This window comes from Rhyacophila brunnea, unplaced genomic scaffold (genome assembly GCF_057557595.1).
Source record: "Rhyacophila brunnea isolate RB1 unplaced genomic scaffold, BYU_Rbru_1.0 scaffold_7, whole genome shotgun sequence".
NCBI lineage: Eukaryota > Metazoa > Arthropoda > Insecta > Trichoptera > Rhyacophilidae > Rhyacophila > Rhyacophila brunnea.
Window position 1 is genome coordinate 29,929,709 of NW_028233339.1, and position 15,926 is coordinate 29,945,634.

Genomic DNA, 15,926 nt, shown 5'->3' on the forward strand with positions numbered 1-15,926 from the left:
TTAAATAAATTACCAATTATTTTAAAATTAATACAATAATACTAATTATATGCAATTTTATCTTTATATTATTCTGGTGAACAAATTTTAGATTAGTCTAGAATAGAATATTTTTCCAAAGAAAGCTAGCTGTAATTTTAAAATATTTGCTGCAAATTTAATCATCACCATTTATGACATTTTTATAATAGTTTTTATAACACACAAAGGCGCCACTTCATAGATATTTATTAAGTTCTTAAAAAGCATCTAAAATAATAAAGAAACATTGCAGAAACCCTCGCCAAACTATAAAAATATTATCAATTTCCTAGATCAGGAAAATCAGGTAAAATTCATTATATTGTGACAAAACATGTTTTAACAGTAATATTTTCTTTATATCCTCTGGTTTATTGTACGTTTAATTCGAATAAAGGGGTAAACGTTAATTTAAAAATCAAATTGTTGTTGCAAAATATATATTCAAACCATCTTATCTCAGAACTATAAAATGTTACATAATGACTTTTACCTTCAAACTAATGAATGCATATTGTTGACATATTAAGTATGAATTCATTTTAGTGTTGATTTACTTGACAATAATGCTATTTCTAACCTACTATCAGCATTATTCTGTGAAAAAAAAATGTTTTTTTTCCTGTCATTATTATATTTTTTTTTAAATTTTTCTATTCATTATTAAACACAATAATATGAGTGCAGCAATTTAATTAAATACCAAATAAAGTCGCACTAGCCATAAATATTTCCGAATAGTAATTATGGCACTAGAGATATAATATTTTAGTGCCGATATATTTAGAATAAGTATTATTTTTGTTATGGCTATGTATATAATATTATATCAATCATAAATAAATACGTAAGTAATCGGATGGTGATAGAATATATATTAAGCAGTAATTTTATTAATTGTATTACTTTAAAATAATGGTATCAAAATTAATCCTCTAATGTGTTGATTAAAAATTCATGATCCCAAAATGTCCCTGAATTAAAGTAGCTGTGAATCAGGACTATTCCTGATTTCGCTTAAATATAAATAAATTAATTCCCATAATACAATTCGTCTTTGTTAGAACTTTTTATACAATCTAAATTTGATAGGTGGAGGTAGCAGGGAAATTATTGTCCACAGCTATTTCACTGCTTTGAGATAATGGAGTCGAGATTTTGGCTTTAATTTATTTTGCGGGAAGACGCCCGGGATGATCGATGCGTCGGTTAAAGAGCCCCCGCTTTCGTCCGGGGCTTCCCCAAATGCCCGCCTAAACAATCAACTAATATTTCGTCGATATGTCATGCGCTGTCAGGGATTTAATGAATTTCAAGTATGCCGAACCACTTGCTTGGGGTATTATTTTCACGATAAAATTCGTATCAGACAAATTGTATAGCCTGGATATACATAATACACTCGGATTAGATGGATTAAGGGTTTTAGTATAAATAAGTACAGTGGATATTATTTCGCTTTGTGTTTATATGATAACCGAATTTCATTTTCATAATGATTTAATTTTAAGATTACGCATTAAAATGAGCTTAGTGAAATCGGATGCTAATTTAATTTATTTAAGGTACGAGTAGAAGGTTACTTCACAAACTCTCTGCAACGTGATTCGGTAGGTAGCTAAAATAATTATCGCAATTTAATCATTTCTTATTCAAAACTGGATATGTGGATATGTGAAGCATGCTTTAAGATTAAAGTATCCTTCATTGGAAATCCTACAGAGTACGTCATATATTTAAAATTTTACAGAGTAGTGTAGCAAATTCGATTCGGTTCAAGATTTTTTTTCTAATACATTTGAAGTAATCCTTACTAGCGAAATGTGGACGAGGTATGCTGCGGAAGTATCAGTCAAACTTTTTTTGTTAATGAACTAATAATACAAATTGCAAGATATTGTTGTTAGTTTAGGTTAGGTAAGGTTCTTAAAAATCAACTATACTTAGTCTTACCATATTGATGGAACTAGACTGTGGAAATCCGGCAAATATAGTGCACACTCGAGATTTACATTAATATTACACAGAAAAAATAATTATAAAAAAATTAAACCCTGCCTAACCTAACCATACTAGATTAAAATAGTCTTATCTAATATATAAGTTTGTTCGTATTTTATGCGCTGCCATACTTATTGACTTATTGCTTGCACTTGCGCGAAGAGTATAGGCTATATTTTATATATAAAAATGAATGTCTGTTTGTCTGTCTGTCCCGTATGCGTTCCTATACCATTCATCCGATTGCGATGAAATTTTGGTAAGTGGTTGTATGCACACTCGCGAAGGTTTCTGAATTATAAAAATTATTATTTTCTTCTTCTTCTTCATTCTGTTTTCTTTTATTTGTATGGTTCCTATACCATTCATTCGATTGCAATGAAATCTTCGTCAGTTGTTGTGGTAACACCCGCAAAGGTTTTTGAATTAGTACAACCATCTTCTTCTTCTATTCGTATGCGTTTCTATTCCATTCATCCGATTGCAACAAAATTTTCGTCAGTAATTGTGCCAACACCCGCAAAGGTTTCTGAATTAGTATAGTACAACTATCTTCTTCTTCTTCTTCTATTCTATCTTCTTCTATTTTTATGCGTTCCTATACCATTCATCCGATTGTAATGAAATTTTGATCAAGTGTTGTGCTCACACCCGCAAAGGTTTCTGAATTGATACAACTATTTTCTTCTATTCGTATTCGTTATTATACCATTCAACCGATTGCGATGAAATTTTGACCAGTTGTTGTGCGCACGCCCGCAAAAATTTAAGAATTAGTACAACCATCTTCTTCTTCTTCCATTCGTATGCGTTCCTATACCATTCATCAGATTGCAATGAAACTTTAGTGAGTTGTCGTGCGCATGCCCACGAAGATTTCTGAATCATTAGAAGATCAGATGTTTTGCGCACACCTGCAAAGGTTTCTAAATTAGTATTATATAAATACAAAGTTTGTTGTTTGTTTGTTCCATCTAATTTGATTTTTTTTACTACATATTAAAAATTAATAACGTTTTCATATTTTGGATTCCATTTTCATTTAGTGTTCTTTTGTTTGACCTTTACTTCTATTAGAATTATTTTCATATTGCCATATTGTATTACACAGATATTTTAATATTAAAAAATAATTACCTCTTATTATTTTTTAAATATCTGAGATAAATATAACCACGAAGCGACCCTGTGCGAAGCCGGGTACTTCAGCTAGTAATATATAAAATATCTAAAATTATTTATTATGATCCAATGGCATAATTTTAAATATTTTATAGATATAAGAGTATTTTGTCGATTATTTACTATGGCATGGCTCAGACAGGGTTTTTTGAATTTTAATAACTAACCAACAATATCTGCATTTGTATTATTAGTTCAATGAGATCAAATTTAATAAGCATGTCTGATAAAGTTTAATGTAAACTATTTGTATCGGATCTCCACAGCCTACCGACAATCTTCACCACCGAGTAAGATATTTTAAATATCCTATATTAAATTAAGCTTAAATTACGCTAGTTCATTTTTTTAATATTTTATACATAAGTATCACAAAAAGTAGTCATTATATCGAAAAATAATCTAGCGATTATGTTTTTTTAAAATATACTTGTTAAATAGGTAAGTACTTAATTCCATTCATCTTGATTTATTATTTCCTTTCAATAAATGTTTCATAATCTTTCATCAGTTTGTAATAATTATTACACTTCATAATCGCAAAAATATTTTTTTCATTCGCCATTCATTAGATTATAAATAGTTTTCATTGCCTATCTGTAGTAAGTTGGTTTCATAAAATTTTCTGCTTGTTGCAGAGGCCGACTACACACTCGACGACTCCTTTTGGAATGAAGAGAGTCCAGTCGGTAAGTTACAAGGCCAATTTTATAATATTTCTAAGGTATCTATTGTTTACACCTATTCATACAATACAAAATTTCAAAAATAACCAAGGAAATTTATCAAATTTCACACGTTTATTTTCAAAAAAAGAACGATCAGGGGATTCATTTTTTTTGAACCTATCGGACATGACAAATAGGGCACACAATCGCTCATAAAAATGGAAAAGCCATAGGATAATAATTAATATTTTTTTGTGTCCGATCCTAATAGGATCACATGGGCGTCCACAGTGTGGAGGTTTGTATTAACAGATTTTTGTTTTTTTTTTACGAGAAGTGGATGTCAGCTACTTGCTCAACATATTAGGTCCATACTCTGACTCATACACAATTTTTTAAATAATATGTGTAATTGCCAGATCCAGGATTCGAACTAGGGACCCACGACACTATAAGCCAACGCTTAAGCCGCGCGGCCATCGTGGGATGTTAATTTTAATTAATAATAGTATTAGATAATAATTATAAACTATACACTTTACAACATATTAACAATAATTATAATGGATATTTTGAAATACACACAGTTTAATTTATTAGTGATATATGAGTATTTTCTTCTCGTTCTAATATGTTTCATTGGATATTCAATACAGCCACAACTATAAATAAGTGTACAATATTAAATACCCTAAAACAAAATATAAATTCATTTCAATATAAATGCATCATGCTGGTTTAATTACTGGGTTAATTAAAATACTTATTAGAACTTAAATATACTATAATAAGTAGTATGTTTTTTATTTATAAAAATGGAAACACTTCCGGTTTAAGTAACTATTCAGAGTTCACAGAGAATAATTCATACGGTACACGAAAATAGGTTAACAAGATATGATGACACGCTCGACCAAATAACCAGATGAACTTGTCAAAGAATCAGTTCAGTTCAGGTAAGTATCGTATTTGATAACTAGAAACCACACTTATCACTATACACGAATCTTGATAGTGTTTAGTTTCAAAATAGAGGACCTGTATGATCAAAAGGGTCAGAGCTAATCAGACTAAGCTGACGGGCTGTAAGACTATGAGAGACAAAAATTACGGAGTTAACATAGAGTTAAATCTTAATCCCTCTATATAGCACTTGCGGCATCCAGTCAATGGGCAGCGCCATTTATGGGTCTCTTTTCGAAGTCACGCCGCTACATCACTCAAAAAGGCAATATTTATTATACGTAACACAATATGTCACATAATTTAAAAATATTATAACATGTTTCGTTTTAAACAGGGCGTTCTCAATCGGCCAAGAAAAGATTAGGTATTATTTAATTTTTTATTTATTTATGCTACTCAGTAACATTAGCACATATATAGTAGGTAGTCTGAAAATATTTTTGTTCGCGGATTTCCAAAGTAAAAAGAGAGAAATAGCGCGTACTCCCGTTATAATACCTATATTATATAATATATATATATAAATATAGATATATTTATAATTTAATAGAGAAAATATCTACAGTGAAACGTATTGTCCAGAGCTACAAAAATGGAGTTGAATGTGTATAACTTGAAATCCTTTTTATTTATATCAAATTTTATTTAAGGTATGGTCCCAATATTGAAGCTTGATGAAGCTTGACGATAATGTATGCATTGTGGCCTATTATAGTGTTAAAAATGAAAGTAATTAACACAAATGATCAAAGACAGTACGTATTAAAAAAAGTAAGTACCCATTTAATTGAAGCTTTGCCTATATATAGACATACACACACACACATATATATATATATATATATATATATATATATAATATTACAATGTTATGATTTGATGTCTATAGCCTATATGTGTAATAATTAATAATTCATTTTGACTCAAGTTTAATAAAGTTAATTTTTGTTTTATACTTAATTGATATCTATAACCGCACTGTATTTTCATAATAACAAAAGATTCTATTTAATAAAGTCGCTTTTTTATGAAACAATACACACTGTATGAATTTCTATTTTGGATTGTAATAAATCAACCACCATTACTTATGTAGGACTAAGTTTTCAGAAAACAATTGTGCAAGAAACACAAAAGAATACCCTAATGAAACAATTTTAATACCTAACATTGTTTGGTCAGTCACAATTTCCAACACAAATACCCAAATAATTGTGGACTTTGCTTTTTGGGAACGGCCGTTTACTCCTTTTTAGTGTCTTTTAAAAATACGACGCTATTATTAAACAGTATAAAAAGCAAACAGTTTAAATAAAACGGGAATATTTTCCAGCTATAATTTAATTTCAGTATTCAATTGGTATCGAGCCCATCATTAAACGTATGATAATAAGTATAATATAGTATGTTATGCACATTAATGTAATATATGAAGAGAAAAAAACTGAATTCTGGACACTTAAGAACTCCCTTATTATATTGGAATTGGAATCTTGAGATCTCCTAAACGGAACTTAACCCGCTTAATAATAATTATGGAGTACCATCGTTCAATTATTTTTGATCAACAACAATTATTATTCATTTTGAACACATTTTTTTCCTAATAAAGTAAATTACTTCATTATACACCCGAATGTAATATTATACAAAAGTATTTTACTAGTGTAATTTATTTCAATACCTACAAAATGTGGTATTCATATGTATGCTCCAACTGATGAGGATATCTTATAATATAGGTATAGCCATTTATATTTTGAGTTTTTTTTAAATTAAAATGTATTAATTTATGTAACCAGGAATAAGTAGATAATTTGGTAATATTGATTTTGTAGAAGAAGGGAACCAAACCCTTAAACCGGGAGTTATGATCATTAATTTGGTAGAATCTTACTTCTTTATTTTTTTTCACATGAACCGATCTTGAAAGAGAACCTTTAAAAAATGGGAGTTATAACAGCTCGGATAAATGGTTGATAAAACAAAATTTTTAACAAACAAGATAATAAAATAAATCTTTTTTTAAAAAGAATAGATCAAGCAGGATTTAAATCCACATCAATCATCATCCGAGCGAGTGCACTTATACCTAAGTTTATTTTCCTAATATTTTCAGACTGCTCATTTTTCCGATGTAGACCCGGTCACAGTAATTGCATGTTAATCCATACTATTAATAAATTAAATATCACGTGATAAATATCTATTAAAATAAAACAAATTTTAATGTATTATTTATGGCCACGAAGAAATTATATATTATTTCGTATAGCATAATAATAAATAAAACAACTTACCCACTCTAATGACAAAATGTTACTCAATGAAATATAACGTACGTAAACAAAATCTATTAGATTATGCTAAATATGTTCAGTGTTCATTATACAATGTATTCATTTTAATGGAAATAATCACCTGCCATTTACAAAACAAGCAGAAATACTTACCAAGAATCGTCCCTTCTGGCATTAAGGGATCAACCTAAATGGCACATTTTCTTCTACCCTATATAATAAGGTTGATTTTCATATAACAATAAGCAGAATATTATTTTATTTTATCATAGAAAAGACCCATTGCATAAAAGACAGAATGAGTTTATAGTATTTAAAATATTAGTTGTTTAATATTTTACTATCTAACTTAACTAAATTGTGATAATAATTATCGTTCATTTTTAAGAGACAATAATTTCATTACCTAAAATAAAAATAAAAACAAACATTAACCTGTACATCAAATATTACATTAACTTATAATATTTAATTATTATTACTACAATTTTACTTTTCTACAATATACTTGGAACAATTTAAGAATCCTGGACTCTAGTAGACACACTTCCCATCTGCAATTTTTTTACTACGTTTTTTTCTAATATATATTTCTGGAGTTATTCAAAACTATGTATGTTTAGTAAAGAATGTTGCATTTTTAAATCTTGCATATTATTCATCGAAACTTTTTTTCCCTATCAACAATTAGTGCACATAATTCGATCTTCCAGTTCATTAGTCAGACAACTCCAAATAACTAGTTTTGAGATAATAGCAAAATCTATATTCTAATGGTCACCAAAAAATGAAATATTATTGATTTATTCCCGAATTTTATATATCTTATCAACAGGTGTTTAAAGATAAGGTACTTTTAGAATCATTTAGAAATATTCTTTTAATGAACCAAACAATATCAACATTTCAAATTATTCTTTAGAAGTTTATCAGCATTAGCATTTTTGGTGACATTTTGGAGATATCTGAGTACCAAACCAGATAGAGTGTAAAATTTTACACAAAACTGTATATTTAACTCAAATTAATTTTTTTTTGGAGTTGTCTGACTAATGAACTGGTCGATCGAATTATCAACCATTACACTTAAATTTTAAGAGATTCTAATGCCGCTAAAACACGGTATGCTTAATACATTAATTTATAATTTACAAAAGATCATGGTGAGTATGGACAGAGGACACCTTTATATCAGCGTGACTAAGAATTGTATCAGTTACTTAATCGGTAAAGCTCACTTAACATAGTTTTTTCTTCAATAAAATCTTCGATGATAAGAGTATCAACATTTGTATGCATTCTGTTGTTTTTTGGTAGATGAAACGACATGAAATTTTATTTCAAACTTAATGGGTACGTCATCTAAAAAGTCGTATATTGTGTACATAAAAAGTTCATATTTTTGAAACCTCAACAACTTTCGTATGCTTAGCAACTTTGCCTGCGTTGTAAATATCACAGTAAAAGAAAAAAGTTTAAAAGCTTCAGCCATCGCAAAAAGCACAAGTTTTTTCATCTCATGACCTCTTAATCCCTGTCCTTGTTACGAAATTTCATTACAGTACGATTGTCAAAGTTTAGTTTTATTTTTAAAAACTTTTTTTACATATTTCCGTTCCATTTTTTACTGTATTGCACATTTATTATATTATTTTTGTAGCAATATACCAAATTTTATAATTATTTAAACATCGGTGATGTTTTTTTAGAAGTATTTAATGTATATAAATCTCCGGATTAGGTTAAATCTACTTTGAATATCCTGATAAAGTGACCTCTATCCATATTTCATTAAAAAGAGTCTCCCGAGAGGGAAAATGATTACCAAAACATTTTAATAAAATATCTTTCTTCGTATTAGAGGTCACATTCTCTACTTATATAGATATATCTATGTTAAGTGGTATTATGAATATAAGCCAAAATAGTTGTCTTATTAGTAGAACATTAAAATTAAATTATATATTACCTATATAAATAATAAAAAAACTCAATTACCATGTTCTATCCGCAACGAAACATGAGTTTCCATAAAGTGGAGATTATATTAACAGTTTTTTTATGAGGAAATAGTTGTTAATCATTAGCCAAAATACACATTGAAAATATATATGGAAACGTAAAAAAGTGCTATTAATTATGCCTATTTGAAGGTTTAGATGAAATAATATTCACTCTATCGAGACAAAACGGTTACGTGACCTATTATATAAATAAATTCAAACCTTTGCTGGATCGGTCACTTAGAATATAGAATGACAAAAAATCTACTAGTATGGTGAGCAATGTGAAGATCTTTGAAGGGTTAAAACGTAGCCAAAATGACTTGACTGCATCATTAAAGATTTTGATTTGACTGGGTCAAAATTAATCAAAAGCGGCTGTGTTTGAATATCCGGAATGGAAAAGTTTTTGAAGAAGGCAATGAGTTATGAAGATTTTAATACGTCTTATTCTTTTCTTGTGACCGCACACCATTCTGGTTTTGACTAGTTTTTATCTATATAACAACGGATTTCAGTTTTACCATTCAGTGTGAGAATATTTTTTTTCAGCAGCAAAGTGTATTAGAGAAAAAATCATAAAATGATTGTTGACATAATTATAATACTAAACAGTTAATATCATTCAAATTGAAAAAAACATAATTTAATTTAACCCAATGCTTACGGGCCTTTTTATTTATTTTTGTAATTAACGTGTTAATTTGCATTTAATATACTGCTCTTATTTTATGTACAAATTAGTTTTAAAGCAGTTTACGCGATAGGCTTTATAGAATATATTTACTTAAGAATATCATATAAGGCAACAAAACGAGGCTCATATATTTTTATTCTTGACGTTTTATCTTCCAACACACTCTTTACCTAATTAATAACACTAAGCCGTGATTGCTTTTCCTTTCTAACAGCACAAGAAGAGGAAAATATCTGAACAAGGAATAATCTGGTGACGACATAAATTTTTTGCAATTTTTCTCATTAAATATCACCCAAACCGGCAATAAAATAGATTTAAAAAACAAATTTTGTTTTTTTTCCTGTGAAATAGAATGTCTAAATTTAATGCTTCGGCACATTTACGGTAATAAGTATACATATTTTAACATCTTTAAAGTTATGTTGTTGTAAACGCAGAGGGTTTTCAGTTTGTGACCCAAAAACATATGAAACGATCATAAAAAACACTTTTTATTCATATCGCCGTGTAATGTTTTGACACGTAAGAAAACCCTCTTTATGCTCATTTTTTTTTTAAAAAAAATATTATTTACATCACATTTTGTATATAAATATATTCTTGAATTTCATTTTTTTGAGAATATAATATAACCTTAATTATTTATAAAGTTGTTATATTTAAAAAATGTATTTTTTAATTTATGTTATAAACAATGTTATTATTACATTCTACCGTCCCACGTTTGGTGCCCTGAATTGTAGAGTCTCCATTGAAGAGACATGAACTTAAACTGATACTGAGGTTGAGAACAGGATACACAATGTGTAAAATATTTGATGTCCTCATGGGAAGAAGTGATTTGCTGCTCTGCGTATAATGTTATGTTTTGGAGGACATTATACATATAGCATTATAACCCATTAGGTCCTTACTCATCATATACTACAGACAACGTGTGAATCTTTTAGAACCTGGATTTGAACCCAGTACTCACGACATTATAAGCTGACTTATTACAGTTTGAAAGTCGTAGACGTACTCATTAGTAGTATGATTAATTGTAACTGTTAAAATTTAACATAATGTTTATATCTGTCAATAGTAATTAACAATTTGTTTGTAGTTTTTCAGATTTGTAACATAAAATAAAATCAATTTCATGGTTTATTTTTCTTCTTTATCAGGATACTATTCTAAGTATCGTGAGACTGATATTATTTATCCGTCATGTAACGACCTTCTGGCTTATTTGCGCTCTTCATGGTATTAAGCGTCACGCATGGCCTGTGTCAACTGAAAACTCATAGAACTCTCAGCAGTTAATATAAAATTATGGTCTACCAGGAGTAAGTTATTCCTCGTCTTTTTCAAAATTCCCCATGGGAAAATCATGTGGTCAAAAATCAGAATAATTTGTCAACGGTAAATTATAGAAAGTCAATTTATCTAAACATCCGCTTCCAGCACCAAATCAAGTGTTTCTAGCCATAATAATTTACAGTAGGTATATATGGATATATTCAAGTGATACAATAAAAAATACTAACGAACGAATATGGAGATTAAACTATTTTTCAAAGGTTATTTACAAAGCTAACATATGAATTTTATAATAATCGACTTGGGTATTATATACATAAGTGGATATTAAATCGACAAATTTTCTATTAGACAATAAAATATTTATTAAATTAAACAACACTCAATATGTAGTTATTATTTCACATAATTTAATAAAAATCAGGACCAATTCCATCGACTTCAATCGAACATCGCCAACTGACCGAAAAATATTCAATATTCTATATTAACATGTTATATTAATTGAAATTTAATATCATTAAAGAAAAAAAGTTACAGAGTTAAATTATAAAATGGTCCCAAAACCGAAGTATCCAATCATGCAAATCGATATTACTTAAATAAACCTTTAGCCTATAATCATAACATTATATATATTCTAAATAAATGAAAATCTTCCATATATTCACCGTGCAATCTATATTTAAAATGCTAACGTCATATAATTCTCGGAGATTTGCGTTTAAGAGTTGAAAAATGCTCGCCCGTATAACGGTGCAAAGAAAAATGGCAAAAGAGAGGTATGCATCAAGCTTTTCGAGATATTTTATTCCCCCACTTTGATTAAGTGCTTCGCTTTAAAACGCATCGCTATTTAGGAGATACCTTATTCCTATCACAAGAAAGGTAATAATACATAAGACGTATTTAGAATGGTATTGTAATACATAGCTATTTGATATTTAAAGTTATAAAAATGTTAATAGGTTTCCATGTACGCACTCTAAATATTTTAAACTACATAATATTTTAGAATTAATAAACATCATAGATTAACTTAATTCTACAGTGATGAACTATTATTTTTAACCAACCTGTCTGATTAGACTCGCTGGTTGCGATTTTTGCAGTGGATTATAATTTTGAAGATGCTAGTAGATTACAGATTTAGGAGGGGGGATTAAACAGGATGCCAGGCACTGTCTTTTTGTGTTGAGAAGGCTGGCGCGTTCTGGAGTTAGGTCGGTGTACACGCACTCACGCACTGGTAAACGGGCGTTTTAGGATATCCCTCTCACGGTTTCACTTGGTTTTTGGGATAAATGATGATGACAAGTTCAGGATGGATAATAGATGTGATGCATTTGTCACACGTGACACGTGAGTCTCTCTGTGGTTAACGACGGCTTAGCTTTAACAAGTCTAGGTGCATCCGCTTGCTAGAGGTAACTGAACTGAACCTAATCACGGTCCACTCATTACTAGTGATTGCTAGTCGCCTGGTCTTGCGACAATAACTGGGATTTTCGATAAGTAGGGAAAATGAATGAGGGCCGCCATAATTAGCCCAGCCACTCGCCTATACAGGATAATTAAAATTATTTCAGATGTACACATGAAGAAAAGGCTCACATTTATATAATAATTATCACAATTTATTTTGCCATGAATTATTTTAATGAATTTTGTAATAACGACAGTTTTATTTATATGTATTCGTTTTCAGATATTTACTTAGTAAATCGATGTGGGTTGCTATCTTTATAGTGTTGCAAACTTGTTTATGCATAATCGTTTAAAATTATTTCATCTTTTACCATAAGACAGTTAGTTGACTTATGCGTATTATCTTAACTCAATAAAACAATAAAATAATATTCTAATGAATATCTTGTCATGGAATACTAAAATAGTATTTATAAAAAAGAGCTTGAAATACTGAATTTACCTGTGAATCAATAATCACCGATATTCATCGAACGTTACTAGATGTATCTATTGTGCATAGTATCTAACAGAACCAGACTGGTTCTACATTCTATATGCCTATTAATACTATGCTTTAGATATGTAATATAGTTCATATATCTACTTACACATATTAATTATAAATACTCACATTCAATACAGAATATAATATAAAATATTATCATATGGTTCTAATAGTAAAAAAATATATCCCGTGAGAATAATACTATTAAGCAACTGGCTTACAATACCTCAGATGGTAAAACAACTTGAATATTTTCACCTTTATTTTTTTGGATCATAAAAACGTTCTTAGCTCTCTCTACATCGCTTTTCTTCGATAGAACAAACCTTTTATCAATCACAAACCCACTAACGTAACGTTTCTAAAGGAATATCATCTTTCTCTTCTATTTTTATTCTTATCACTCTAATGTCTTTAGTACCAGCATGTCTTTGTTCTAAATAGAATCCGGTATCATTACACGTATAATTCACATTATTATACCAAACTATACTGCTTTTATATATTGAAACTATATTTATATATATTTTTAAATATTTTCAATTAAATTTTCATTCTTAAATAAGTATACATTATATTTGTTTACATTATTTATTTTATACAATTATTAAAATAAAATCACTTAGTATGTCATCATGACGTGTCAATAAATGAAATATTATTTATGATATATGAAAATAACCATAGTTTTTCATGTAATAAGAAGATTGTAATCAGATGCTCAGATTTTACAAAAATGCCAAATTGTTTTTTAGTTACAAATTATATGAGAAATAGGTAAAAAATCAGTTGACGGTTTAAATATAATTAATATTACAGATCTGTACATGAAAGCCAAAGTTACGTATGTAAAAAAATATAGTTTCCGAGACTTTTTTTGTTGTATGTGTTATTACTTCAATATGAATTGGCACTGAAAAATATTACCTACATTTTATTATTGTAAACTCATGCATGCGAGATTGTAGTAGTGAATATTACATAATATATTATTTTATACAAAGTCCAAGTAAGTAAATCATAAATATTAATACAATATTTGAACTAAAATCCGTTGTTTTAAAGTCTCGTTTGTTTTACTCGAGATAAGAGCGACGTAAGTAAGAGTACCTAATCCATATTTTAAAAAAAAGTCCATATACTTATTTAAAGTAGTATATTTTATGATTTGATTTTTTTTTAAGTTATCACTACCTTTGTCTATACCTATATTAGTATAAAATATATATTATTTAATAAAAATTAAATATTATTACACAATTGTCTAAGTATCTATAAAAGTTTACATTGAGTATATGTCAAGAATATGCGTATAAATAATTCATTTTTTTGGTTATTAAATATTTACTTTCAAAATAATATTTAAAAATATACGATGGATCCTGTTGAAATTTAATTATTTTGGATTTTTATATTAACGGTTTAACACTGATTATCTCAAAACTACATAATATTTTGAGATGTGTTGGTTGACTAATGCAACGACATAATAATGACATAACGAAAAATGAGTAATGTTATTGAAATGGGTACTCTATATAATATGTATAACAAAGAATGCCTTCTTCTGCTGCCTACCCTTGATCGTAAATCAATATTGTCGAAAAAATCACATAAATAAAAATGTTACGAACCCTTTAATACGATCATGTTTCCAAAAAGACCCTGACAAAAGGAGCACGGAAGCAAATTTCTAAACTCCGCTGAACGAATTGACGTGCTTTTCATAGCGGATAAGTGATTACAGAACCGTTTTGAATGTTTATTTGTGCTTTGGATATTGGTGTTTGCGTTGCTGATTGCTTAGCCGTTCGGTTCGAATTCTTGCCGAGCCTTTTTCTATTTCTATTGAATCGTCTGCTTGTTTATTTAATTTTGCTACGTATAAATAATATAATATACTTGGGGTTGACAAATAATTTCAGCAGAAGCTTTGATAAATAAACTTGTAATTTGGTTTTAAGTTTACTCAACCACGTTAGCAGATTTCTATATATTTATTTATCGGTTAAAGTACAATCTAGCTCACAAACTTACCATAAAATTATCAAGCATTTTTAGTTGTAATAACACATTTATTTATGAGAATTTTATCGGTAAAGTTACTGTAATGAACAAGTAGAAAGTGCAGTAAATTCTAATTGATTTCTGTTTTGAACTTTTTTCCATTTGAGTTTTAGTTTGTGATACGGGCTTTGCCATATTCAAGTACTGTGCATCTAACACATCGCAATTGCACAACTGACAATTAATATAGTTAATCATCGTTTATATATCAAACCATCCCCTAAATTATGATCGTGAAATCGATGTTATTAAGTAAATACATAAGTAGAAAATCATAAAAACGACTTAAAACTTTAATAGAATAATACAACACGCATGTACATCAATCATCATAATTAAAATTGAAATCACACCTATATAATATAATAATATACTATAATGGTTTTTAAATCAAGGTATTTTTGTTTATTCAACTTTATTTAAATTACTAATAGTTAGTTACTTATAGATATAACGTTATAGTGAACCGTGCCGAAGTTGGTTTTATAGCCTGAAATAGCTGTCAACGTAAATTACTCAATTAAAGTAGAATAATAAAATTAACAAAAATAACTTTGTTTCAAAACCATTATATTAGAGTTCCATCACCTAAACGCCAGCTTAATTGATATAATATATTATTATATATAATATATTCTTTAACTCAAATCCAAACTCTCTTTAGCCTAATGTTATGAAAATTATTTACCTACATACAAATTTTGTACATATTTTTATAATATAATAATATATGTCAGGCCA

The 15,926-nt window shown here is 28.5% G+C and overlaps 1 protein-coding gene across 1 annotated transcript in view; it reads left to right on the forward strand.

Moving 5' to 3' along the window:
- mmd (disintegrin and metalloproteinase domain-containing protein mind-meld) overlaps positions 1-15,926 on the forward strand; it is a 572,581-nt gene that overhangs the window by 275,738 nt on the left and 280,917 nt on the right. The window contains exon 2 of the mRNA XM_085957408.1: positions 3,843-3,893. Within this exon, the coding sequence (XP_085813534.1) occupies positions 3,843-3,893 (51 nt within the window). The remainder of the gene's footprint in view (positions 1-3,842; positions 3,894-15,926) is intronic.